The sequence below is a fragment of the Lepidochelys olivacea genome, assembly GCF_965140295.1.
Source record: "Lepidochelys olivacea isolate rLepOli2 genome assembly, chromosome: 10".
Taxonomy (NCBI): Eukaryota; Metazoa; Chordata; order Testudines; family Cheloniidae; genus Lepidochelys; species Lepidochelys olivacea.
The window spans coordinates 77914908-77942754 of record NC_140420.1 but is presented as its reverse complement, the minus strand read 5'-3'; the positions used below and the strand labels follow the sequence as shown (position 1 = coordinate 77942754).

At 48.3% G+C, this 27847-nt stretch overlaps 2 protein-coding genes across 2 annotated transcripts in view; both read left to right on the top strand.

The window, feature by feature from the left end:
* Window positions 1–7763, top strand: part of PCSK6 (proprotein convertase subtilisin/kexin type 6) — a 117686-nt gene extending 109923 nt beyond the window's left edge. Inside the window, exons 18-21 of the mRNA XM_084640758.1 lie at window positions 935–1038; window positions 3403–3532; window positions 5274–5386; window positions 6521–7763. Of these exons, the coding sequence (XP_084496884.1) occupies window positions 935–1038; window positions 3403–3532; window positions 5274–5386; window positions 6521–6648 (475 nt within the window). The 3' untranslated portion in view covers window positions 6649–7763. The remainder of the gene's footprint in view (window positions 1–934; window positions 1039–3402; window positions 3533–5273; window positions 5387–6520) is intronic.
* Window positions 7764–15802: 8039 nt separating this feature from the next.
* SNRPA1 (small nuclear ribonucleoprotein polypeptide A') lies at window positions 15803–26774 on the top strand. Its single transcript, XM_084642479.1, has 9 exons — window positions 15803–15977; window positions 19623–19770; window positions 20385–20463; window positions 23150–23196; window positions 23913–24015; window positions 24597–24676; window positions 25234–25309; window positions 25710–25803; window positions 26498–26774. Exons 1-9 carry the CDS (start codon window positions 15896–15898, stop codon window positions 26554–26556), a joined length of 768 nt encoding a protein of 255 aa, XP_084498605.1. The 5' UTR covers window positions 15803–15895; the 3' UTR covers window positions 26557–26774.
* Window positions 26775–27847: the final 1073 nt, after the last annotated feature.

Below are 27847 nucleotides of genomic sequence, written 5' to 3'. Positions count from 1 at the left end.
CGGTGGGCTGAAGTGAAGCATAAGTAGCCTGAAGGCTGCCCCAGGGTCATGCGACAGGTCAGTGGCCAAGCTGGGCTAGAAACCCTTTCCAATCCTTACTCTATTGTGCTATCCACTAAATCACGCTGATCCTAATAACACAATATTTGGTGGGGGAAAGAAGGGGCCAGGGAAGTACAGATTAAAATAATCTTCACATTGTGTGTTTAGGGTGATGTCCTGAAAAGGGCTGTAAATCAATTATTAACATTCCAATCCAGCAATTGGATCCCTGTGGCATCCCCCACTAAGATGTGATTGGGGCCTGAGCTTGGTATCCGTGAACCAGACTTGACTGGCCAGCTGACAGACAGTCTCTTAGGCCAGCTGGTGTAGCTTAGAGCAGCCTCTGGGGTCAGTCATAGAACCAGAAAGCCAACCCCTCTTCTCTGCTGTGCTGAGCAGACCTTGGCCAGCACAGAAAATCTGGCTTCCAGGGCCTAGTCCTTGGCTGCAGTCATGGAATGCAAGTTGGAGTGTACAAGGGGGGGCTTTAAGCTATAGGCCACAGTTGCGCTCCTCTGATCCTGGCCACTCTACAGCAAGACAATCTTTCGGCATAAGTAGGCTGAAGGCTACCCTAGGAGGGCCTATTACAGAGGAGTGCAGGAAAACCCTGGTCATGTTCCCTGCTTCAGAGCAGTGGGGGGCTGGTGTGGGGGCAACTACAATGGCTCTGTGCCACATAAGGATTCCTAGGGAGACTGGATCATCTGGGTTCACTTCGCTTTGGGGAAGGGGGTACAAAGCTGCCTCAATGCAGGAGGGGGTTGGGTCCCAGGCTGCCCAGTCCTTACATGGAGGCTTGTATTAAACCTCTCAATGGCGAAATCACTAGGGCTTGGGGGAGTATTTGTATGTTTCAGTAAAACTTTCTCCCCTGCTTTTCCAACAGCTCGTTAGGAGCAGGCTGTCTCCCGGAATGTCAACCGGGCATGTATTTCAGCAAAGAGACCCGGAAATGTGAGAGGTGCCACACGAGCTGCCAGACCTGTGTTGGTACGTTCTTCATCTGCACGGGGTCCCAAGCCGTTCCTCCAAACGGCCTTAAACCCAGCCCTCCGTGCCTAAGCCGTGAGCCCTCCGCTCTGCGGTGCAATGGCATCTGTGTTTCCTGGACTCCAGTCCTCCTTGCCCCTTTAAAGCATAAGAGGTGCTTTGAAGCAGCTTTGCCTTCAAAGAGAGACACTCAGAATGCTGGTGGTTTTGCAGGAGGTAAGGCCAAAGTAATGGTAATCAACAGTCAGGTTTCAGGGCACTGGCTGACCTGCAGGGATCTGGAAGGAATTTATTGCCACCTTTCTATAAGCCAGGTCTGCACCCAGCCTAGCAGAGTGAGGCTGCTGCAGGGAGGACCAATGCTGGACACGGGGCTGTCGCTGGAAAAGGGAGAGGGTGGAGTGCCTACATGGGAGGGGAAGGTAGTGAGAGACAGAGGCTCTCAGCAGGGGGAAGGATGGAGCAGAGATATGAAGGAAGCGGCGTTGCGTGGAAGATGCCTCCCCCACCCCCAGCACTGCAAGTAGCAGTGAGATGCAGGGCTGGAGCTCGGAAGGGGAGTCAGCCGAGAAACGCTGCAACCTCAAAACTCGAGTGTTTGCCGAGCGAGCGCATGTGCAAAGTAGCCCTAACATCGCCGAATGTCCATTGGCTTCAAACAGCCCACATTTTTTTGCCATGTCAAAAGAAATGGCCGAGGTCGGCAACACTGTAGCACCAGACACCAGTCACGCTCGTGGGCCACTTCTGGGTTTCGAGCCCGTCCCAGTTGGCTGCTCCCTGCCCCATTGGGTACATCCTACAGTCTGTAGGCTGCTTGTTCGAAAGGCCACCAGGTGGCAGCAAAGAGACAGGGACGGGGGAGCAGCTGGGCTCTATGTAAAATCTCCCAAAGTGCAGATTTTCCGGCTTGATTTTCCTGTCAACCTCTCATAGCTCTGAACCTTTCCATGTGCACGAAGGGCTGGTGTGTAGGGAACAACACCAGACTGGTACTTTGTCTCTGTCTGGGGTATCTAGTTACCCAAGAAGATAATTTGTTGCCCCAAAAAGTCACCCGTTGTTGCTGATTCAAGATTTTTGGTTGCTGAGGCCACTCAAAAGTAGCCCAAACTGGGAAAGAACCGCAGAGGCTGGCAACGCTGAGGAGGAGGCTGCATAGAGACTGCACTACAATATGGCACCACCGGGAGGTCACAACAAAAAAGAGCAGGACTTTCCTGGGAGCCTGGCCCAGCCATCTATGTCTACACTGCACACTAAGCCCAGGCTCTGTGTCAGGTTTGAGCCCAAGCTCCGCTTCCGTCCGCACACCGATCAGTCTGACTCGGGTCACCAGACGCTCAGGATCCAGATCCTGGGCCCTGCTAGAGGGGTGGGTCAGAACCTGAATCCAGGCCCTGTCCTTCTGCAGTGTGGACGCAGGTCAAGCTGCAGACTCCAGTCAGAAGGTCTGCATGGTGCAGTAGGACATGTCACCACAACTCTGAGACCTGGGCCCAGCAGTCATAAACCCAGGTTTATGATGCAGTGTGGACGCTCAAGTGCGGGCTTGGAAACACCCATTCCATAAACACCCATAGACCTGAATTTACAATACAGCATAGACATAACCCAAAGAGGTTGTGAGGAGTAGGGTGAGGTGACGCCCCTTGCTGCCTCCTGGACACAGCATTTGCTTAGGTGTGTTGTGGAACATTGATTTTCCCTTCCTCAAAGCATCAGGAACTGGCTGCAGCCAGAGGAGGATGCTGGTGCAGGAAGAGAGGGAGAGACTGGTATTACTGGTGTTACTGCAAACCCTGCGATCTTCCCTAAGTACAGATTTTCCTGCTTGCCTTTCCTGCCATCTTCTCCTGGCTTCAAGCCTTCCCAACTGAAAGTTAACCATGTGTATGAAGGGCTGGCTGTGTAGGGGCCAATGCCGGGCTGGTACTTTGTCTCAGTCTCTCTGCCTGGGGTATCTAACAGCAGGATCAAAAACTCTGTCAGAAAGTCGGTACGGATCGGAGGTTGTGGGCGCTTGAGGGCTTGGCCAGTGTGTGTGCGCTCCTAAAAATGTCCGGTGACACTTTGCTGCACACCCATGCCTGTCGGCATCTCTTGAAGGTCCTTTCTCACCAGGCTGTTGGGTTAGCTGGGCCTGGGATGTGGGCATGAGCTGAGGAACCATTCAGAGCCCAGCTGGAGCAATAGTCTCAGGCAGCTTGTTTATTCTGCCACAGCCTTCTGGAAGAGAACAGACTGCAGTATGTATCCTAGTCCTGAGTGTCCCTGGCTCCCGTCCGACAGTCATCATAACACAATGCGGTAATTGTCTTTGTAGCAGACAATAATATTTCACGTCTCCCTTGTTCTCCCTAGGGCCAGGCAAAGAGGCATGCATACAATGTGCCAAAGATTTCCACCTGCACGAGTGGCGATGTGTCCCTGCTTGCAGCCAGGGGTTTTACCCTGAGGCGGTGCCAGGTCTACCTTATAAAGTCTGCACAAGGTACAGTGTCCTCTTGAGCCCTTTCCCTTTGAAGTTAGCGTCATGAAATGCACAGGGAGCCATTCTTAATAGCTGATTGGATACATCAGCAATCAGAGTGGGGCTGCTGATAGCGTGTGTCACAGGGAACGAAGATAAAAACCCTGAAAACAACTGGCTACTTGATGCTGTTCACTAGACCGACTAAAATGTTCAAAGAAGCCCGGAGCTTTTGGAAATTCTTCACTGGAGCTGATTTTTCACATGGGTGATTAGTGAAAAGTGTCAGCATGGAGCATTCTTAGATAGTAAACTCCTTGGGGACTGTCTGTTCCATTTGTTCAGAGCCTGGCACCAATGGGGTCCTGGCCAATGACTAGGGCTCCCAGGGGCTACACTAATACACATGACAAATGATCATAGTAGGTCTTGCCTCAGGACCAGGAGGCCCTGGGTTCTAAACCCACACCAAGTCTGGGGCTCATAGGCACCACTGACCCTGCCATGAGTTGCTGCGCTCTCCTTCAAGGCAGATGTTAAACCCTTAGGGCTGGGGTGAAAATTAGTACTTCTCCAGTGCCCTTTGAAAAGGGTAACCCTGGTATTCAGGAAAAAAAGGGCTGGCGCTGGAAGGTATAGTGAGCATAAACTAACTGCTCCATTTGCCTTCACAGTCCGTTCTCTAGCAGTGTTTAACACATTCCTTTGCAAAGCCCTGAGATGGCTCGTGCAGGAGAGGTGCTGTAAGAAACCAGATTCTAGTCCATTCTCAAACAGTAGCTTCTTGACTTAAGTGGAAACTCTCATTGATTTTCACCTAATTATATGTAAGGAATAAATGTTACTATTTAATAGTAGAACCAAATGTTCTAATTTCTCCAGGTAGTATCAAACCCAGTCGGCAGGTTTCATCCTTTTGGGAGGTTTCATGGGCACATGTAAATCGTGTCTCCTTTAGACAGGAGAAATGTCTGACCTTGCTTCTTTTTTTTTCTGTATCATCACCTTCCGCTTTAGCACTTGAATCTCTGTAGTTGATCCACGCTGCCTTTCTTCCTCAAAAAACAGAGTAAAAGAGTGATTCAGTGAAGAGATGTTGCACTTATCTATTCCCAGACAAAAAACGATGTGAAACTGGAGAGTACATCTCGTTAATTTAGAAACCCTGGGGATGTGACTAGTGTCCCCGAAACAAGCGTTACTGATCATGGCATCTCTACAGGGCAGAGTTAAGCTTGGTTACAACCCTTAACTGCATTTCTGTACTTTAACATGGCTGGGTTTCTTTTAAGTTTTACATCTGAATGTCCTGGGCTTGGGGTAATTACAACATTCCTGTGAGGTTTTTAACCCTTAAATTCCTGATGTGTGTTCTCCAGCATAATGTTTTTTGTCTGTGAATATTAAAATTAGCTTTGTTTTAATCTTTTTGTTAAGAAGGTGGAGGAGGAGGGAAATAGCTGGGACCCCACAACCCCAGTTCCCCTAGGCCATCAGAGTATGGCAACTTATTAATCACTCGGGACCAGAAACAAATGTGAAATTTGGACTCCTGTGTCCTATCTCCAGTCCAGTAAGAAGTTCCGCCCCTCGTGGCTCAAGTTTTCCAGAGAGAAAGGGGCTGGTTCAGTCTAGATGTAAGTGGGTTCAAATCCAATCTCTTCAGTGCCCTGAGGCTGAATTTGCTCTATGGTCTGTCGGGTCTCTACACAAATAGTTGTGGTGCCAAGAGACATTATTTGTGCACTTGTCTCTTTGTCAGGTGTGATGATAACTGCTCAGCCTGTGAAGGCTCCAGGGATAACTGCGTTAAGTGTAAGGAAGGTTTCAATCTGCGCATCAGCTCCTGCATCACAAATGTAACCTGCATGGATGGTACGTAACGAGAGTGTAAACATGTAATATAGACCCCAGGCTGATACCCCAGTTGCACAGATGTGTCTTAAAGCTGCCTGAAAGGGGCAGCTGGGGATTCCCCTATCATTGGGGGTTCCCCTAATGGTATAAAGTTATTAGAATCAGCTCTCCATCACCTACCTCCTCCCCCATCTCTGTAAATGTGTCCTGTCAGGGCATGGCCAGTGCATGCTGTACTCTGGTTATTCAGAGCCATTGAACAGCCCATGGGGACTATTCCAGCTAGCATTAGTTAGTGCAACCACAGGGATGCTCTAACTTACGCTGGCCCCAGGATGCAGGAAGGCTGAAAGGCAGCTTAGAGATACATTTCCCTCCCCCGGGTCTCCATGCACCCTGGTGCAGCTGACGATTGAGCCTATAGATTGAGTACTCTTTGTACAGGGACCTGGGCCCAAATCCTTAGACTCAATTGATTTCACTGGAAGTTAGGCATCTCAATATCTTAGAGGATCTGGACCCTCCTCTTTCTATAGGTCTGCAAGGTGCCTAGAATGCTGTCAGATAATAATAATAAAAAGCTTCCTAGAATTCAAGTGGAACTGGTCTTGGAATCAAACCAGAGAATAGATGAGAGAAATGTATAGGGACATAAGGAAAAATCCTTCAGCTGCACCGTTCCCAATTATCTACATTCCCAAGAATCCCCTAGCTGTAGTCAACAAAATGATCCTGATTCTTCATTCTCTCTTCACAACAGAAACAGGGAGAATGTTGGATGCTGGGATTTCATATTTATGGAACGTACAATTGACCTACTCAAATTAAATCAAGTTACAGAATTCCAGACCTGAAACAGCACTATGATTTCTCCCATCGTGGTATCTCCACAATGATTGCAATAGAAACACAGGTTACCCAGCAAGGCTGATAAATGTTTGCTTATTGCTCAAATAGACACACGTGTTTGCATTTCATTATATTTTATCCTTGAACTAAATCGCCCACTCATCACAAAGTGTCTCCATTCTCTATTACAAACAGGTGGTGATACCTCCCCCAAAAGTGCTCTCTCCTCAAACACTGGAACAAATTGCATTGCCTGTTACCTGTGAGAGGTTGTTTATTTAAAATGTTAATTTGTTTTCTCAGATTCTCCTAGTCCTGAACGTGGCCCCTCAGCTTTCAAGAGTCTCTGTGAGATTGTGAAATCAAAGAAGCTCTGTGAAATGAAGCTATTTGTACAGTTATGCTGTCAGACATGTCTCATGGCTGGATAAAGTTCAGTATCTGCATCCAGGAATTCCACCACCCTGCAAGTCCAATTTGCCGAACCTTTAGGACAAAAGTTTATTTTCAACTTTGGGAGAGTTTACATGGTGCTGCCTAACATCAGTTTGATAGCTTTACTATCTCTGTCAATTTGTTTCTATAGCAACATAATGAATAGCATTAAATCTAGGTAGGATTCTTATTCTCGGTAATTAAGGCCCCAAAGATACAAAACAAATGGCAATATTAGTACTCTCAAATGCTTCTCATGAATGGGGACTGATGTGTGATCAAGACACCTCACCTTGTTTCTTAGTCAAAATCCTTCCGATTCAACCATTCCAAGGGCATGGCAGGAGATCGGGACTCGGAAGCACCCAGGATTTCTGTGTCTCTGAGAAGAAGCAGCTACTTTAAATGGTGAAACACTTTTCCTGTTCTTTTATGCTAGCTCATGGCTGATAAAAATCCATGTTACAAAAATAAAAGTAGTGCAGTGTTTCCCTGTTCTTTACATATGTAAAATGATGAATGGTGTAATCTGAGTGGAATAATCTGCTGGATAAAAGTTCTAAAGGAAAGTATTCAGGTTACTCGTTGGTTTCTGTTGTTAACTGTTTCTGTCTGGCCATAAATTTGACAATAACTGGAGACGTGAGGACCATATTCAGAGTTGGTGGTGTAAGAGGGACAATCTAGTGCACCGGCTAATGCCATGTCTGAATTTAGCCCATTGGGGCCCTCAACCTGCCGGCTGTTGCATGCAAGCAGACTCATGTCCCCACACAGAACCCCATTGATTCAGTGGGAGGCTAGCCAGACATAAGGGTCCATCCCCATGGCTCAGGAGTCTTATTTACTCAATCCATTTCTCTTCTGAAATAGTGATTAAATTGTTGATGAACTCCATTCTGATCATTGAAACAGGTTAGGTTCTTCCTCTCCTAACTAAATGAGATGGTTTTCCTATATTTTCACCCTCCAGCACTTTGCATCAAAGCCTCTTCTCTATGACAACAATGCAATGGGCTTAACACCTCTCTCTAAGAAATCCCGATGCCCATAGATGCTGACTTCTGCTCCCGTCGGTGGGTGCTCGACCCCCCTCTGCCCCCGGTCCTGCCCCGACCCCACCCCTTCCAGGAGGCCCTGCCCCGCCCCGCCCCCATTCCAATCCCTGCCCCAACTCCACCCCCTCCCTGACCCTATTCCAACTCCTTCCCCAAATCCCCACCCTGGCCCCGCATCTTCTCCGCCTCCTTCCCTCCCCCTCTCAGAGTGGCCAAAAGGCCTTTTGGCGGAGGCTGGATGGGAAGCACTGGGAGATAAGTGGAGACACGGAGCACTCAGAGGCAGAGGAGGTGGGATGGGGTGGAGTGGGACGGGGGCGGGGAGCTTGGCTGCCAATGGGTGCAGAGCACCCACTCATTTTTCCCAGGCCTGTGCCGATGATCGGGTCAGCAAACACCTTCCCTATACAGCTCAGTTCTCTAAAACAAATCAGAATCTCTTCACTCTGTCTCCAAACAGAATGTCATGTGGTTGTTTGTATAATTGTTTTAAAGTTTATTTGGCTATGTTGTCCTGAGATTTTTTTGTCATAACTTATACTGTCTTTCTCCATAGATTATTAATTATTGTTATTTTTATGGGAAGTGGGGGATCCTTTGTGTCTTATTCATGTGTTTCCTCTTCTCTGGGACCTCTGTTGCCAGACTTCTTACAAAGATGTTCTTTTCCTAAGACATATGTAGATGATGTTTCTTATGTTGCATGGTCTGATTTTCATTGTTAATAGTTTTAACAGGTTAAAACTTCTGCCAGTGAAATTCACAGTAAAAATTTTATCAGTTCTTTATGAAGCAGGAAGAATCAATTTTTTTTAATTCAAATTATTTTCACCCTGTCTGGGCCTGTCCAATAAAACCTCAGCCAGGTGAACAGGGGATGGCCAAATGTCATTGTTCATAAAACTGAATGGATCAACAACCACGTAAAGGCGAAACTTCTGTGAACTGACCATTAAATTAATAAATTGTTTACATCCACTGATGAGTGAGTCTGTACTCTTTCCAAGATGCCAAAGTCAATAGATTTATTTGGTCATTGAGGCCAGAGTTAGATCAAGTGTAGTACGATTCTGTGAAGTCTTTTGTTGGACATAGAAGCTGGACGGATCAGGGTCAAAAGTCAGTTGTCGAGATTTTTTGCTGGGGAGGAATTCTGTACTTACTGCTGGAGATGCATTTCTTCTGCAGAGGGGGCACACCCATTCTCATTAACTAGTACCAATGGCTTGTACCTTCAGAGGAAGCTCAGATCACGCAAAAATCCAAGGTACTTACTAAAGATGATTTGCGCATAGCACCTTTCATCCTGAAGGCTCCCAAACTGCTTTGCAAACCTGCATACAAACCACACATAGCATGGCAGCTAGCAACACATAGCAAAAGGACAGGACTGTCAGGGCAGAAACTGAAGAACATCTTATCACATCGGGAGAATTTAAGTAGGCAGAACAAAGTTACCCAAGTTCTAGGAAATTTTTAATGAGCACAGGTGCTCAGGACCTTGCTTTTATGCTGAAAGATGTATTCTCCAGCAGTGTGGTGCCCTCTAAAACTAGGCTGGGGCATTGTTTAAATACTGATTTCGAGAGAAACAAATGCCCACCACTACTTCCTGCAGCACCGGGCTGTTCTTTAGTTCCCCAGCCAGGCACTAACCCAGACAGCCCTGCTTACTTGGTGAGCTCTGTTGGGATTGCAGCACAAGGCGATGTGGCTGCAGGCTTTGAAGTAAATGAAAGTAAAGGCATTATCCTCTCACTGCAGCCAGAGTACTAAACCAGCATGCCCTGTTGTAACAATCTAACTCCAGAGGCTGGGATGTATATCGTTGTGTTGGTAGGACAGTTCAAATGGACTCCCGGGCTCAGTACGGCTTTACTATGGTGGTATAAATCCAGTTTTTGACCTGGCGAAGGCCCGGCTTCTTTATTTGCAGGTGCAAAGCTTGAGTATTTGCACCTTTGTCAGGTAGGAAAGGGTACAAGTACTCAGGGTTGGGCCTGCAGTTCAACTGTGCGTGAAAATTGTGTCGGTGCTTCCAGGTGGAATTCAAGGAGATGGTTTTAACCTAGCAGGGCCTAAAAAGGTCAATTACTTGTGCGATTACTTCTCTCCCCAGGACTTACTGCCGCAGGTGAGATTAGCAGAGGTGTTCGAACTGGATCTCCCTCAGTTTATTTTCCCTTGGTGAAATTCAATGGCCTGTGTTTATTCAGAAGGTCAGACAAGACGATCACAAGGGGCCCTTCTGGCCTTAAAAATCAATGGAGTTTTCCCATTGACTTCAATGAAGCAAGGATTTCACCCTATGAATCTATAAACATGATGAAGCTGAGTGGAGTGTTCTCTGTGAGGGGACCTGGGCTTTGGAATCCACCCCACTGTGGGCCATCCAGATCTGTTAACCTTTTGGGCCTACTGCAAGGCCCGTCTTTTTCTACTCTTCTCTACGGCTGAGGAGGGGGTTGTCTGGGGGGCTAAATTTATGGACAGTCCTTTGTTTATTATGTTTGTTTTGTCATTTTTAATTAGTGGCCAGGAGTCCGGGGCAACGGATGGTTGGGTGCTTAGAGCTGTGCTTTATAAACTGAAGACACAAATTAAATTTGCTCTCACAAATAGGAAGATACCCCCCTCAAAAAGATTCCACTTTGTGTATAAATGTATTCACATTTACTGAATAATTCACTGTCTACTTCTAGTTCCTTTTGCTGTATAGTATACTTGTTTTGACCAATAGCGGCCACATGAAATGAGTATGGCTTCTGCATTACAAAATCTTATTGTTGTGTCACACAATAGACAATGGGAAGAGATGTCACGTGACTGAAGGGTAAAGTATCAGCTTTAATTTTAAATTCTCTGGCTTCTGTTAGCTCCAATCATAACATTGCTTGTTTATTAATTTAGATGTATCAAAATGCTAAAAAGATGCTTGAGAACATAAGAGCAGCCATACTGGGTCAGACTGATGGTCCATCTAGCCCGGTATCCTCTCTGGCATAGGCCAGCACCAGCGCTTCAGTGAGAATGTACAGAACAGGGCAGCTGCAGTGATCTACCCCTGCATCCCTTCATGGCTTATCCCTATGTTCCAGGTGTCCTTGACATAACTTAGGATGTCTATTTTAAGAGGAGCAGCACGCTTTAGGGTAGCCCACCATCCCCAGAACTCCGAGCATCTTAAAAGCTATCTCCCTTCCAGTTAAACAGGACCGGCCTTGACAAATTCCACTCCATTTTCGTCTAAACACAGAGGCCACACATTGCTCTCAGACTTGTACAACACAACCAGCATCAGGCAAGTTATATGGGATGTAAATGAGGAAAAACTTTGGCATGGGGGGCAGGGTGTATGGCTCTTTTTCCCTCCCACAGGAATCATGCTTGTAAAGTCATAAATTTCAGCTTATTTATCCAAGTGATTGCAATAGTTTACTCAGAGCTATTAAGGCCTCTCAGCCACTGGTATGCTCAAAGAATCAGAGTGGCTCTGTCCTCAAGAGAAATGAGTATTTAGGAAATTTCTTAAAGCACATTTCTTTCTGGTCTCTTGCCACTAGTGACACATCTATAACAGCTCATTTCTGGACATCTTTAAAGCAGCCCTAACCCATCCTTTGCCTGTTGGTGGTAAGATTGTATTCACAGCCACCTGTACATTAAAACATTCTTCCGTACAAATGTTTTGACTGTACAAAGCAGCAGTTGTGAAAGTTTAAAACCACAGCTACAACTCAAAAGCACTCACTGTGCCACCTTTCCATGGGTCTATGGTCAATAGCAGTTCTTAAAATAGCAATGTATGGTTCTAGCTAATGCATACAACTATCCCATGAAAGGAAAATATGGATAAGTTGTATTCACCTTCTTCAAAGGAAGGACCTGACCCCTAAGGTACTTGAACACAATCTCTTTAGCAAGGAGTGCTTAGTTATTGCCCCAACTTGACTTCAGGACAGCACTGTCTATATCATTACATGATTGCATTGAGCAGTTATTCTTGTGGTATTAATTCTCTTCCTGCTTGTGAGTATCCCTCTCACTCCTAACTTATCTGACTCGAAACAAGTCAGATAACTTATGTGCCTCTCCTTACTGAATTACTGTATGTTGTGATATGTTGTGCTGATTAAGGTCTTTTATAATGCAACCCAGGTACCACCTGACTGCCGCCTGCTTCCCAACAGTGGTCCACACCCCACAGTGTGAGAATGACTCTTACAAATCAGTAACAATGTATTGCAGAGAAATTCTGTCCACAGCCTAAATTTCACTCCTGGTGTGATGTTGCCCAAATCAAAGGAACCGGGGCAGCAATAACACACAATACAGTGTGCCATTAAACTACTTGCCTTGGGTGCCTGAAGAGTTATAAGATCTTTTGGGTTACACAAATCCAGCCATTGGCTAAGAAGTCCTTACCTCTTACAGTTACTGCACTAGAGTTCGGTGCATCTAGAAATCAATTTCTTTCTACCCATTTTTACTCAGGAAGTCCACGTGGTGGTTGTATTACTTTTACGAGGCCATAGGAACTGTGGATTCCAGATATTTGGCCATCTCACCATTTTATGTACATACAAGTGAACTAGGGTGACCAGACATCCCAATAGTAGGGGCTTTGTCTCCTATAGGCATCTATTTCTTCCCCCGCTCCCCTGATTTTTCATGTTTGCTATCTGGTCAAAAGTGAACTGACTCTCGATCAGATCTGACAGTTGTGCTGTCAGTTTGACTCCCGTTGAAATCTGTGAGAACTGAGTCTGTGGAACTGAGCTCCTCTGCCACAAACACCTTCCAGTCTAAGCGGAGGCACAGCGGTACCCTCTAATCAGGGTGAACTGACTGATGGCATTACCTCATGTGGCACTCTCAATGAAAAGTGCCTACTTGTATGATGGCACAGTAACTGAAACTGGCCTGTTCCACCTGATCACTTCTGCACCCTCAGATGTGTGTTGATGTTTATTAGCTATAAGAATAAAGGGGCAAATTTTCTGTACCTGTCCACTCTCTTTGTGCTCCCCAAGCGGCAGAAAGGAAGTAGAGAATGATCACAAACACTCAGCAGGCACAGAGCTGGCAGAGCCCCCTCTGCTGGCTCCCCCCTTGCATCCCCTAGCGCATGGGGTATAACAAGGAGGGGCTAGAGAAGGACAGTGGCTAGAGTGTGATGCTCTGTGCAATTCCCATTTGGCAGATTGTTCCTTGGGAGCCACCAGTTTGTTAGAGTAGCCCCCAGACTCTACGCTGAGCACAGGGCCAGGGCCAGGCAGCAAATGAGGGGGCTGATCCAGCTCCCAGACTGGACCCACGTCCCTGCTGTGCCCAGTAGAGAACCTGCCCCATCAAGTCTTGCTGCACCAAAGCTGTGTGGCCCCATTTACAACTTAGTTAAATGTTTCCAGAACCTTGAAACTAGGCGAACAGCCAACGAGCTAATCACGGGTCAATTTTCATTTTAAAAAGCAAATGCTGGTTAGTTCCCTGCATGAAAGTGGAAGAAAAGGGGTGACCGTTAAGAAGTGCATTGCAGCATGGACACAAAGGGAGAATGTCCCAGTGCTGCCGGCAGCATGTTTCCAGCTTAGCTCTCAAGGCCTGCAAAAGCAGCTGGTGGTAGAAAGGCCAAGGTAACCTTAGCAAATACCAGAGCAGGAAGGTGTTTATGGGGACTGATGTTCAACAGCAACTTCTGGTGCTGCGTTTGAACTAAAAAAGAGCAAGCATTAGCACTTGTAATTGGAGGTGGCGGGAGCAGTTGCTGAACTGATGGTTCATGTATGTTCACGCTGTGAGGACAGGTGTGGAATCTGTTCAGATCCAGCTGTGTCCAAAGGAAAGCAACCTTTCTAGCTAGGATGCCACCAGGCATTTGTACATAGAAAGTTCTCTCACCCTTCTTTACTTTACTTTCAAAAGTGGGGTAGAACAAGGTGTTATGCAGCCCAGCACTCTATAGTCTCATACACACAGCTTTGCCAATGCACCCTAATCCTCATCTGCAGACATCTCAACTATCCTAGTCCTGGGTCACCACCCTAGTCTGGTTTCAGAGTAACAGCCGTGTTAGTCTGTATTCGCAAAAAGAAAAGGAGTACTTGTGGCACCTTAGAGACTAACCAATTTATTTGAGCATGAGCTTTCGTGAGCTACAGCTCACTTCAGCAACACGCTTCGCTCTTCACCTGATGTCTAATGCTAGTGCACCACCATGTGGGGCTCCGTGGAAAGTCAGTTTGACAAGATAAAAATATTTTTGCAACGGAAAACTCCAGGCTTCCAACTGTCATCTCCTGCTTTCACTGTTACAGTGCCAGTCAGAGACCTCTTGACTTCATTTGATCCCAGGAAAGACCATGTGTCAAAGGGGAGGGGGAGGGGAGACGACTTCCCACATACTTTTTTTTTGCATTTTGAAAGCACTTTGCATACAAGAAACTCAACACAGTTTGAAAATTGATGCATTACCTAGTCTCATAAATTCACACATTTTTAAGGCTAAAAGGCACCATTGTGAACTGAGCTGCCAAACATGGCCAGAGATTTTCACCTAATGATTCCTGCAGCAAGCCTATAAGTTAAAATCATTTTAGGCAGATTTCCAATCTTGATTTAAAGACTGCATGTGATAGAGAACTGACTATATCCCTAGGTAAATTGTTCCAGTGGTTAATTACCCAAAAATGTGTGCCTTATTTCTAACCTGAATTAGCTGAGATTCAGCTTCCAACATTCAATCTCATTGAGCCTTTGTCTGCTAGACTGAAGAGCTGTGTACTATCAGAAAGCTTTCCCCTATGTAGGTACTTATAACTCATAATCAAGTAACCTCCTAAGTTTTAAGAACAGGAGTACTTGTGGCACCTTAGAGACTAACACGGCTCCCACTCTAAAACCTCCTAAGTTTTAGTTTGCTAAACTAAATAGATTGAACTCGTTTGGGTTCTCACTATAAGGCACATTTTCCAGAATTTGGCTCATTCTTGTAGCTGTTTTCAGAACCCTTTCCAATTTGTTTTCTTCCATTTTAAAATGTAGACATCAGAACTGGACGCTATTCCCAGGGTGAACAGGTATGCCACAAGCAGTGGTAATAACACCTCCCTATTTGTATGGTATGTTTTCTTGCTTATACATCCGGGGATCACATTTGCTTGTTTAACCACCACATCTCAATGCTAGTTCAGGGTCAGTTGGTTCTCGACCATGATGCTCAAGTACTTTTCTACATCACTGTTTTCCAAAATACATTAACCCTGTGTAAAGGAATGTTCCTCCCATTCCTTTCTTGCAGCTTAGAAACTAAATCATGGGAAGGATAAGGCCAAACTTTTCAAAAGTAGTCATTGAATTTCTGTCTCAATTTTTGTATTTCACTCAACCCCTCTGCTAATTGGGCCCACGCTTTCTCGGGTTGGACACCTAAAACTAAGGCACGCAGTCCCAGGGGCCACCGTTGAAAATTCGGCTGCCCATAACTTAGCCAAGTGCACACAGCAAAGCCTTGCAACAGAGTCAGGAGTAGAACCCAGACCTTCTTGGCCCCGCTTCTGCAATTTAACCATAAGCAATGCTTTCACCCTTCCCCAGCGATGGGACACACCCCAACATGGTTTCAGTGGGTTTCCAGCATTGTGTGACTTGAAATTATAGTCAAGAGCTTACCCCTCCTTACCCCTATTGTTAATAATTACAGCACCTCGCACCTGCCCACCACATGGCCCCCATTGCCCCGGTCCCTATGGGGTCTATGGAGGAAGGAGGTGCTGCCCCAGTCCCTATGGCTGGAGGGGGAGGAGCAGCCCCTATCCCTATAGGGTCTACATGGGGAGGAGGGGTCTGGCCCCAAAAGAGAATGGGGGGAGCTGCTCCTGTCCTATGGGAGGATGGGGAGTTGGCCCTAGAGGGCCTATAGGAGGAGCTGCCCCTATGGGGGAGAAGGGCAGCTGGGCCTAGTCAGGGCTTGTGACTCCTTGGTGAAGGGCGGGGGAAGCTGCCCCCGTTGCTAGGGCGTTGGGAGGCGGGGTGCAGCAGCGGGCGCTCGAAGGCTCGGCGCTCGACCCGGGCCTGCCGGCTCGGGGGCTCGGCGCTCGGCCCGCCGGGGTAGTGTCCTGCGCGGCGCGGCGCGGCGCTCTAGGCCCCGCGGGAGTCGGGAGCGGCGTGGGTGGCGCGCGGCAGGATGGTGAAGCTGACGGCGGAGCTGATCGAGCAGGCGGCTCAGTACACGAACGCCGTGCGGGACCGGGAGCTGGATCTGCGCGGTGAGGCCCGGCCGGGGGCCGGCAGGCCCCGACCTCGGAGCCGCGCGCCTGGGGCGAAGCGAGGCCTTGCTCGGCGACCGGGGGCTCTGTGTTCGTTCGTGTGTGTGTGTGTGTGTGTAGGGGCTCGGGCCGGGGGAGGGGTTGAGGTGGGGAGGGTTCGGGCCGCGGGGGGGGAAGGTTGTGGGGGGGGAGGGTTCGGGCCGGGGGGGGGAAGAGGTGAGGAAGGTTGTGGGGGGGGGAGGGTTCGGGCCGGGGGGGGGGAAGAGGTGAGGAAGGTTGTGGGGGGGGAGGGTTCGGGCCGGGGGGGGGAAGGTTGTGGGGGGGGAGGGTTCGGGCCGGGGGGGGGGAAGAGGTGAGGAAGGTTGTGGGGGGGGAGGGTTCGGGCCGGGGGGGGGGAAGAGGTGAGGAAGGTTGTGGGGGGGGAGGGTTCGGGCCGGGGGGGGGGGGGAAGAGGTGAGGAAGGTTGTGGGGGGGGAGGGTTCGGGCCGGGGGGGGGGGGAAGAGGTGAGGAAGGTTGTGGGGGGGGAGGGTTCGGGCCGGGGGGGGGGGGGGAAGAGGTGAGGAAGGTTGTGGGGGGGGAGGGTTCGGGCCGGGGGGGGGGGGAAGAGGTGAGGAAGGTTGTGGGGGGGGAGGGTTCGGGCCGGGGGGGGGGGAAGAGGTGAGGAAGGTTGTGGGGGGGGAGGGTTCGGGCCGGGGGGGGGGAAGAGGTGAGGAAGGTTGTGGGGGGGGAGGGTTCGGGCCGGGGGGGGGGGGGAAGAGGTGAGGAAGGTTGTGGGGGGGGGAGGGTTCGGGCCGGGGGGGGGGGAAGAGGTGAGGAAGGTTGTGGGGGGGGGAGGGTTCGGGCCGGGGGGGGGGGAAGAGGTGAGGAAGGTTGTGGGGGGGGAGGGTTCGGGCTGGGGGGGGGGAAGAGGTGAGGAAGGTTGTGGGGGGGGAGGGTTCGGGCCGGGGTGGGGGGAAGGTTGTGGGGGGGAGGGTTCGGGCCGGGGGGGGGGGCGAAGAGGTGAGGAAGGTTGTGGGGGGGGAGGGTTCGGGCCGGGGGGGGGGGCGAAGAGGTGAGGAAGGTTGTGGGGGAGGAGGGTTCGGGCCAGGGGGGGGAAGAGGTGAGGAAGGTTGTGGGGGGGGAGGGTTCGGGCCGGGGGGGGGGGAAGGTTGTGGGGGGGGAGGGTTCGGGGGGGGGGGAAGAGGTGAGGAAGGTTGTGGGGGGGGAGGGTTCGGGCCGGGGGGGGAAGAGGTGAGGAAGGTTGTGGGGGGGGGAGGGTTCGGGCCGGGGGGGGGAAAGGTTGTGGGGGGGAGGGTTCGGGCCGGGGGGGGAAGAGGTGAGGAAGGTTGTGGGGGGGGAGGGTTCGGGCCGGGGGGGGGGAAGAGGTGAGGAAGGTTGTGGGGGGGGAGGGTTCGGCCCGGGGGGGGGGGAAGAGGTGAGGAAGGTTGTGGGGGGGAGGGTTCGGGCCGGGGGGGGAAGAGGTGAGGAAGGTTGTGGGGGGGAGGGTTCGGGCCGGGGGGGGGGGAAGGTTGTGGGGGGGAGGGTTCGGGCCGGGGGGGGAAGAGGTGAGGAAGGTTGTGGGGGGGGAGGGTTCGGGCCGGGGGGGGGAAGAGGTGAGGAAGGTTGTGGGGGGGGGAGGGTTCGGGCCGGGGGGGGGAAAGAGGTGAGGAAGGTTGTGGGGGGGGAGGGTTCGGGCCGGGGGGGGGAAAGAGGTGAGGAAGGTTGTGGGGGGGGAGGGTTCGGGCCGGGGGGGGGAAAGAGGTGAGGAAGGTTGTGGGGGGGGAGGGTTCGGGCCGGGGGGGGAAAGAGGTGAGGAAGGTTGTGGGGGGGAGGGTTCGGGCCGGGGGGGGGAAGGTTGTGGGGGGGAGGGTTCGGGCCGGGGGGGGGAAGAGGTGAGGAAGGTTGTGGGGGGGGAGGGTTCGGGCCGGGGGGGGGGGAAGAGGTGAGGAAGGTTGTGGGGGGGGAGGGTTCGGGCCGGGGGGGGGGAAGAGGTGAGGAAGGTTGTGGGGGGGGAGGGTTCGGGCCGTGGGGGGGGAAGAGGTGAGGAAGGTTGTGGGGGGGGAGGGTTCGGGCCGGGGGGGGGGAAGGTTGTGGGGGGGGAGGGTTCGGGCCGGGGGGGGGAAGAGGTGAGGAAGGTTGTGGGGGGGAGGGTTCGGGCCGGGGGGGGGAAGGTTGTGGGGGGGAGGGTTCGGGCCGGGGGGGGGAAGAGGTGAGGAAGGTTGTGGGGGGGGAGGGTTCGGGCCGGGGGGGGGAAGAGGTGAGGAAGGTTGTGGGGGGGGGAGGGTTCGGGCCGGGGGGGGGAAAGAGGTGAGGAAGGTTGTGGGGGGGGAGGGTTCGGGCCGGGGGGGGGAAAGAGGTGAGGAAGGTTGTGGGGGGGGAGGGTTCGGGCCGGGGGGGGGAAAGAGGTGAGGAAGGTTGTGGGGGGGGAGGGTTCGGGCCGGGGGGGGAAAGAGGTGAGGAAGGTTGTGGGGGGGAGGGTTGTGGGGGGGAGGGTTCGGGCCGGGGGGGGGAAGAGGTGAGGAAGGTTGTGGGGGGGGAGGGTTCGGGCCGGGGGGGGGGAAGAGGTGAGGAAGGTTGTGGGGGGGGAGGGTTCGGGCCGGGGGGGGGGGAAGAGGTGAGGAAGGTTGTGGGGGGGGAGGGTTCGGGCCGGGGGGGGGGGAAGAGGTGAGGAAGGTTGTGGGGGGGAGGGTTCGGGCCGGGGGGGGGGAAGAGGTGAGGAAGGTTGTGGGGGGGGAGGGTTCGGCCCGGGGGGGGGGAAGAGGTGAGGAAGGTTGTGGGGGGGAGGGTTCGGGCCGGGGGGGGGGAAGAGGTGAGGAAGGTTGTGGGGGGGGAGGGTTCGGGCCGGGGGGGGGGAAGAGGTGAGGAAGGTTGTGGGGGGGGAGGGTTCGGGCCGTGGGGGGGGAAGAGGTGAGGAAGGTTGTGGGGGGGGAGGGTTCGGGCCGGGGGGGGGGAAGGTTGTGGGGGGGGAGGGTTCGGGCCGGGGGGGGGAAAGAGGTGAGGAAGGTTGTGGGGGGGGGAGGGTTCGGGCCGGGGGGGGGGAAGGTTGTGGGGGGGAGGGTTCGGGCCAGGGGGGGAAGAGGTGAGGAAGGTTGTGGGGGGGGAGGGTTCGGGCCGGGGGGGGGGAAGAGGTGAGGAAGGTTGTGGGGGGGGAGGGTTCGGGCCGGGGGGGGGAAAGAGGTGAGGAAGGTTGTGGGGGGGAGGGTTCGGGCCGGGGGGGGGAAAGAGGTGAGGAAGGTTGTGGGGGGGAAGGGTTCGGGCCGGGGGGGGGGAAGAGGTGAGGAAGGTTGTGGGGGGGAAGGGTTCGGGCCGGGGGGGGGGAAGAGGTGAGGAAGGTTGTGGGGATGGAGGGTTCGGGCCGGGGGGGGGTAGAGGTGAGGAAGGTTGTGGGGATGGAGGGTTCGGGCCGGGGGGGGTAGAGGTGAGGAAGGTTGTGGGGGGGGAGGGTTCGGGTGGGGGGGGAAGAGGTGAGGAAGGTTGTGGGGGAGGGGTTCGGGCTGGGGGACGGAATAGGGGAGCCTCACTCCAGTTGTGCGCACTTTGGGGGGGGTGATGTTGTTCGCGGTTTCTTGCCTGGGTACCCTGCTTTCCTTGTTGAACCTGCTGCTTTCACCCCCCCACCCCCCATACTAACTCCATCTAACCCGGGTCTGATGCTTTCCCCCCAGGGTACAAAATCCCTGTCATTGAGAACCTGGGCGCCACCTTGGACCAGTTTGATGCCATCGATTTCTCTGACAATGAGATCCGCAAGTTGGACGGGTTCCCTCTGCTGAAGAGGCTGAAAACGTTACTCATGAATAACAACAGGATATGGTATGGGGCTGTGGTGCTGCAGCGTGGGATAGATTGGGGGTGTGCATGGAAGGAGTCCTGGGGTGCAGCCAGTTTTCAGTATTGGCTTTTCCTTGTATCATTGGAGTGGTGCAATTTACAAATGGCCAATGATTATTTTAATGGAGGAACGCAGCATGTTGCAATATGGAGCAGCATCGTAGCCTGCTTCATTTTCAGTGGGCTTTACATGTGCTGATGCTCATAACTCCTGGGTCAGATCAATAAGTATTCTCCTCCTTTTATGGTCAGGAAAACTAAGGCATGGAGTTTGTGATTTGCTCAAAGCCACAGATACTCAGTAGCTTTTGTTTACCATTCCTGTGCTCAGACCAGTGAAAAATGTAAATCATGTTCACAAAGTTTGGGGCATTGGTAAGTGGGACACAAAATGGATGTGATCAGAGGTAGTTTACAGTAGCAAATAAAGAACCAAGCTGTTTTACTTGAAACAGGATGAATGATTCCAAAACCAGGTGATCCCTTGTACATGTATTGCATTGAAGGGTTAAAATGTGTGTGCATGTTTTTATTATTAAAATTTATTACCAACCTAAATCAGATTTTGATAATTTTTTTTAAAATATTAATTTTAGTCGGATCGGTGAGGGACTCGAACAGGCCTTACCCAACCTCCAGGAGATCATTCTTACCAATAATAGCATTGTGGAGCTGGTAAGTTACTAATAAAAAAATAGATCAAACCAGTTTGAATTATGCACATATTTGTATATGTTGTTGTTGTTACATGGCTTTGTTTAAAGCAGTTTTATTTGCCTTTCATGTATTAATCCCAGATTATCTTTTCTCAAGAGGATAATTTTTGACATGCAGTGAAGCATAAGATGTTACTGATAGAGGGCTTTTCTAGGAAAGGTATAACACAGTAACATGTGAATAGAACTATTCAAATGCATAAAAGTTGAGTGTGTGCGGGATTGTTTATGGGACTGTAGCCTTCATTAGAATGTACCTTTTGAAGTTGGATATTGTGCTATTTTTATTACAAAAAGGTCAGACTTTTCTTTAATTTTCCAGTTTGATTAGGCTTATGCCTCTTTTACACTCTTCCGATGTAAAATGGGCATGGAATATTAAAGGAGAATAGAAAAGGAGTACTTGTGGCACCTTAGAGACTAACCAATTTATTTGAGCATGAGCTTTCGTGAGCTACAGCTCACTTCATCGGATGAATTTATTTGAGCATGAGCTTTCGTGAGCTACAGCTCACTTCATCGGATGAAGTGAGCTGTAGCTCACGAAAGCTCATGCTCAAATAAATTGGTTAGTCTCTAAGGTGCCACAAGTACTCCTTTTCTTTTTGCGAATACAGACTAACACGGCTGTTACTCTGAAAGGAGAATAGGAAACTTTCACAAGGATCACTTAATTGCTTTGAAATTAAACAACTCCAGATCTAAACAGACTCAAAGAAACAAAGTCTTGTGAATTAAAAAAACCTGAAACACTCAATGTAAAAACTTTTTTTTTTCATAGTTGTATTATAGCCGTTTAGGAATCATATGCAATATTTTTTCCTAGTTTCTAGGTTTGCATTACATGCTTGTGAATGCTAACAGTATTATTATATACCCTCTTAAGGCTAAATTTTGTCTGAGACTATTGCACAGGCATAAATAAGGGCAGATTTTAGTCCTTGGTATGGGGCTTGAGATTTTAAGTCCTTGATGGCATGGTTAGGCCTTGCCTACACTACAAAGTTTTGTTGCCGAAAGTTATGCCACTTTAATTAAAACTGCTGTTGCATGTCCACACTATGCTCCTTGTGTCGGCAGAGTGCATCAACACTAGCAGCTCTTGCATCCATACAGAGAGCAAGTGCACTGTGGTAGCTGGCCGCAGGGTGCTATGGGAAGGGTTTGCAAAGCTGCCATGGGGCAGGTACAGCGTCACATGATGCAGGTTTCTCAATCCCATTGTTCCATGGGCATCCCAGTAGATTGTCAGCTGCGTTTCAACTGAAGGGGGCTGGAGAGTGGTGTGCCTTGGGCCGGGGAGACAGCAGGCTGACCAGCCAATCCTGGGGGAGGGGGAACCCCCCTCCCACATCAGCCCTCGACTCTGCTCCTCACAGCAATCTCTCTGAAGCAGCCTATGGTTTTGTGATTCCCTCCAAGTTCTCCCGCAGCCTCCTTAGCTGCAGGGAGCAGCATCCTGAGCAGCTCTGTGACCTGAGGAATGTCAAAGCAGCACGGCAGTCAGTCCTTCCACTCCCCACAGCAGCAGTCTGCCTGCCACTGTGTTACTAGTGTAGAACAGAAGCATTCCAAGTTAATGACACAGAGCAGCACAGCTCAGATGGCAGATACTTCCTGGAGCTTTGAAAGGGGAGGAGAGCATGCCTGCAGGGTAGCAAAGATCAAAACAGTCATGGCAGGCATTGTGGGATATTGGTGGAAGCCAGTTGTGTGGACAAAACAAACAGCAGTGTCTGCACTGACGCTTTATTGCTTTAACTTTGTCGTAAAAAGCTTTATGCCTCTCGGCGAGGTGGTTTTATTTTGTCAGCAAAACAGACTTTTGCTGCCAAAAGTAGCTTTGTAGTGTGTAACCTCCCTTGCTTTGTTGGCAAAAGGCAGATTTTTGCCAACAACACTTCATAGTGTAGCCAAGGCCTTATCTGCTTAAGCCTTATCTCAATGTACTAATGGCCTAAGACTAAAATTTGTTTTACCTCTTCTTCCTTTTTTTCTTTTTCCCCTGTTATTTTGAAGGTATTTTATCCTAATGATATTCAGAATATTTAAGAGCAATTCTTTCTTGAATGAAGGTTTATATACTGAGTAATTCAGATATTGTTAAGTACTTTGTTTACATTTCTAGAAAAAATATTTTCAGATCATTGTAATAAATTACTTTCATTTCATTTTCACTTTTTAAAAAAAAGTTTGAAATGAACATGATCTTTATCCTTTGTTATAGTCTGATATCCTTTACAGTAGTCGCATACTACCAACCATTTTTACTTACCTGCTATTTATATGAGTGCTTGGATACGCTAGGGGCTAATGATAGTCCATTACAAGTTTTGGACTCCTGTTAAGTTAGAACATAAGAATGGCCATACTGAGTCAGACCAAAGGTCTGTCCAGCCCAGTATCCTGTCTTCCGACAGTGGCTAATACCAAGGGCTTCAGAGGGAATGAACAGAACAGATAATCAAGTGATCCATCCCCTGTGGCCCATTCCCAGCTTCTGGCAAACAGAGGCATGGGACACCATCCCTGCCCATCCTGGCTAATAGCCATTGATGGACCTATCCTCCATGAACTTATCTAGTTCTTTTTTGAACCATGTTATAGTCTGTTTTAAGATTACTTATTGTAGTCCCATTATTCAGGGTGAACTGGATCCTTTGGCAACAATTAAATCACTGACTTACCTGAGGTACGTAATCTTAATGTGTATAAACAGATCTTTTTAATGTACAGTTATACTTGCTTTTAAAAAAAATCTTTCATATTATTTTACGCTTACTATTAGCCACTGGCTTAGTTCTTTGTTTTGAAATGGCTGGTTTTTCCATTGGACCCAGACGTGTGTTAAATAATGAATCAATAAACAAAAGGCTACAAAAAATACATAATTTTTAATGGGTGAAATTCTTCAGTTACCAACAAGTCTGCCAAAGTAAATAGGAATTAGCCACTGTTTACATTAAGTGCTGTGTAAGCATACAACTGTCTCTATTGTATATTTTACCTTCTCAGAATTACGTTGAGATCTATTGTTACAAAATACTTCAGTTTAAATCTAAATCACATGCTGTTCAGCAGAGGGAATTGCATCAAGCCAGGAGATCAATAAGAGATCATGAGCCAGAATCGGGGGTGGGGGGAGGAAATGTTCAGATTTTTGTTTGTTGTAGAAATATGATGAACAATTAGAGTTGTTTGTGTTTTCGTTTTCATTTCCATAGTAAAATTCACTAAGATGGTAAACTAGACTCTAAGAACAAACTTTCACTCTTTTTCATAGAGATGAAGAGCAGCGTTGTTACTGCATTTATTTAGTGTGCAGCCTTAAAGTTTAGCGTGCAACTTCTTTAAAAGAAGCAGTCTCTTGTATTCAGAATTTCTTTAAAATCTTTCTTTACTTCATAGTATTTTAAGGAACCCTGTAACAAATAAGAAGCATTACAGATTGTATGTAATCCACAAAGTCCCACAAATCAGAGTGTTGGATTTCCAGAAAGTGAAATTAAAAGTAAGTGGCATTTTTCCTAGCCTCTCTGTAATTAGGATCTTTTAGTTAGACATTTGTTCTTGTTTTGTTTTATTTGAAAATTTAATGGTGGTGCAATTTGTGCCCTCCCCCCCTTACCCACCAGTGTTTGTAAGCTACATTTACATCAATACTGGTGTCTAATGAAATACATACTTTGGGGCAGCTTTTACTTCACCAGTTCACTGTTTCAATAGCTTAATTCAGTAGCTTAAACCACCAGTGTTTAAGTACAGTTTGGATCTTCTTTGTCCTTTTTAGTGTTCTGAGTACAGCAGCAGATCTTTAGTGAAAGAAATAGGAAATCTTAACATAAACCTCCACTCCATCTGAGGACAAAAAGGTGGGGAAGAATTTCCTCTGGGAAGTGTCTGAGACTGCCATACTCAGAGTTTAAGCCTTTTAACTTATTGTCAAAATGCCTCTAAATCTAGTGTTGAGACACCGGTCTTCACTGATCCAAGAAGTCTTCAGCCTATTGGTTTTTCAAGGAAAGAAGCTATGCAAAATGCACATGATGTCCCTATTGAAATTAACTTTGTGTGTGTGTGGTATCGCTGTAGGAGCGTCAGGAGGCAGAGAAAATGTTCAAGGGCAAACGGGGTGCACAGCTTGCAAAGGATATTGCCAAGAGAACAAAAACGTAAGATAAAGAGAACCAATTTAAACTGGCATTTGCCTTCAGAAACACCACCTGGGTTTCCCTGTGTGGCAGTGGAGAGTAAATTGAAATGCCACTTGTTAACAGGATGTCTTAATATCTCTGGTGGTGTCTCACCAGATATGCTGGCTCCAAACATCCTACTCTTGGATGGTGGTGAATACCATTGCTCAAAACCACTTTTTTTTAAAAAAGGTGACTTCTCATTACAGTCTACGTGGCAGAACTCAACTGTTCAGCAACATCCAAGTTAATGGCTTAAATCCAATGCATAATCTTCTTAATGTAGAAGGCCTGCTTCTCTTCATGAGCAGATAAAAGGGTGGGAGGTGGGGAAGCAAGTAAAAGGGTGGGAGGTGGGGAAGCTGACCTGCTGGTGTTTCTGAAGGAGGCAGTTCTTCATTGTATCAGTTTGTTAACAAAGATAAGATACTACACTTGATTGAATGCAATACTTCCGAAGTTTTAACTTTGGAAGTAAGAGAAGCAGATGTCATTCATAGGGATGTTAATGATATGCCTTTTATTTTTCTTTCAAGTTTCAATCCAGGTGCTGGTTTGCCGACTGACAAAAAGAAAGCTGGGCCCTCCACAGGAGATGTTGAAGCAATTAAGGTAACATTTTTAGGACATGATGTACAGGGAAAAACGAAGTAGGGAAACTACCCCGGATCAGAAATTTAGTGATGTTAGGTGCCCCCCTTACTGGTAATGGCATTCTTACTTTCCAAAGTAACAGAGGAAAAATGCGTTCTGATCACTTACATACTATACCTTTTGGGTTTCTTGTTGCAGAAATCTGAGGTTTTATTGGACTTCCTTTGCGTCGCTTTCTTGATCTTAGCGACATCTTGTTCTGAGTTTAGACTTGACCACAGAGTAGGCCAACATACTGTAACTCTCTCTACAGTAAAATTTTAGTTGTCTTGAAGCAGATGTTCTTTATATATTAATCGCAGCAGCTTGTTAACATGTTGAATGAGTATTGATCAGCTTGTTGGTCTTCCCCTTCTAGAATGCCATAGCAAATGCTACAACTCTGGCTGAAGTGGAGAGACTCAAGGGTTTGCTGCAGTCTGGTCAGATACCTGGCAGAGAACGAAAAACAGGTAATTGTATACTTTTGTTACTCTTCTGGTTTGTTACAGAGTGATTGAGTAATATAAACAGCATGAATCAAAAACATAACTTTTTAAAACTTTGCCTGGAACTTGATATGATCTCAATCAGTGGGTTGAGGTGGATGGGTTATGTTGTTGGAGATGGTTAAAGAATTGGTGTCATCAATCGGTCTGATTCTATTTCCAAAAAGTTAAAAGGATGGAACAAGGGAGTGGATATTTCATGCTGCATAAATCAGGAAAGATGAACTTTTAGACACTGTGAAAGGATGCAGGAATCTTAATCAAAGTGAAAATGTAACACTTGTGCAGTATAGTTGAATTTGACTAAAATCATTTGGGCAAAATTTGACAACCTCAAAGACAAAAGCTTAATTTTCTGGGTCAGTTTGCTGACCCTAAAGATACCAGGTATTCTGACCTTTTTAGACAGTAGAAGACCTAGACTATGGGGAGTTTCTCAGTGGGAATAAAGCAAGCTGCATATCAGACTAGGCAGTGACAAGGTCAGATGTTACCATGGGTATAACTCAAAACTGTGCAGTAAAATAATTGAACCAATAACTGTAGGTGAATGTGAGAATCTTCAAATCATTACCCCCCTTTTCAGATAGGGTATAAGAGATTAGTGTCTGTAAAGTCTTAACAGGTATTAAATAATTCTGATGTATCCATTTTGTAGGACCAACAGAGGAAGTTGAAGAGGAGATGGAAGAAGACACAGTTCCCAATGGATCTTAAATGGTATCGTCAGGTGATCTGAAGAATATGTACTATTGTATCCTTGTTTATGAATACATTTCCAGTGTTGTCATAGAGTTAAGTTAATAACATTACCACTTTTACAAAATGGATTTTTGTTAGCTTGGGGCTTTTTTTGAAGTCCGATTAGTGTGTGTGAAATTTCCATTGTAAATTTTATACTGTACATGAAGTCCAATAAAACAGCATTTCCTCTCTGCAGGCGTTATTGTGACAATTTTATTCTCTGTGGGCCTAAAATCGATTTAGTATCCTCTTCTTCCTTAGGTTTCTCCTAGATGCATTCTCTTTCCCCAGTGGCCTTTTCTTTAACTCACCCTTGATATTTAGTTACTGGTGAAGTCTTCATAGGATTTAAACTGTCGGTTATTAAAATATGAATATAAATATTGACACAACAGTGGGGAAAGCAAAAAATAAATTACCCATGGTCTATATTCAGTCACCATATGCCTGAAGCATGCCTTTACAAGGTCTGAGTCAGCTGGACTTCTAAAGACTAGGATGCTGAGTGATGTGACATGCTTATGCAGCAATGCTCATGGTTGCAGGCTCTTCCCATTGCAAGCCAAACCAATGAAGCAGTACACTGTCTGTCTCCCTGGGTGTAATGAACTAATGAAAAAGAAAAATGACAGATGTGCCTTGGAGCAGCCTGATTCAGGGCAGGGGGGTGGGGGCCTAGGTATGAGTGAGCATGTTCCAGTGATGCATAAAGTTTTTAAAAACACTGATCTGCTATTTGGAGCTCTGTTGAAGGACAAGCAGTAGTGAGTCCTAAAATGACATGCAGCCGTACAAAGAGCATCTGGGGAGCGGAAGCAGGAAGCTAGGATAAATGTAAGCAGAGAATCTAGAAGCCGCTGCAACTGGGGACCCTATCCAGGAAATGAACAGCAGTCAGCTGGGGACCCTATCCAGGAAATGAACAGCAGTCAGCTGTCTGAGAAGATCTGCAGCCAGCAAAGGAGGTAAGAGATGAAGAGTAGGGAGACTTGTTCTTAAAAGCTGATGCTAGTGTGAAGGAGGCTTGATGTGAGGGCTAGGTGTAACCAGTGCCAAGTCATGGCGGTAGAAGGGGTGTAAAAGCGTAGGTAACAAGGGCTGGCAGCTCATACAGCGAGGGAGGCACTGGCAAATGCAGAGGGAGTTGGAGAGAGGAATAAATGCTCAGTTCTTCCAGGCCAGTAACAGCTCTGGGCAGGCCCTGTTCCTGCAAGTCACAGGCTGTAGGCAGGGAGCTATTCACAGCCATTAGACACAGGGAGGC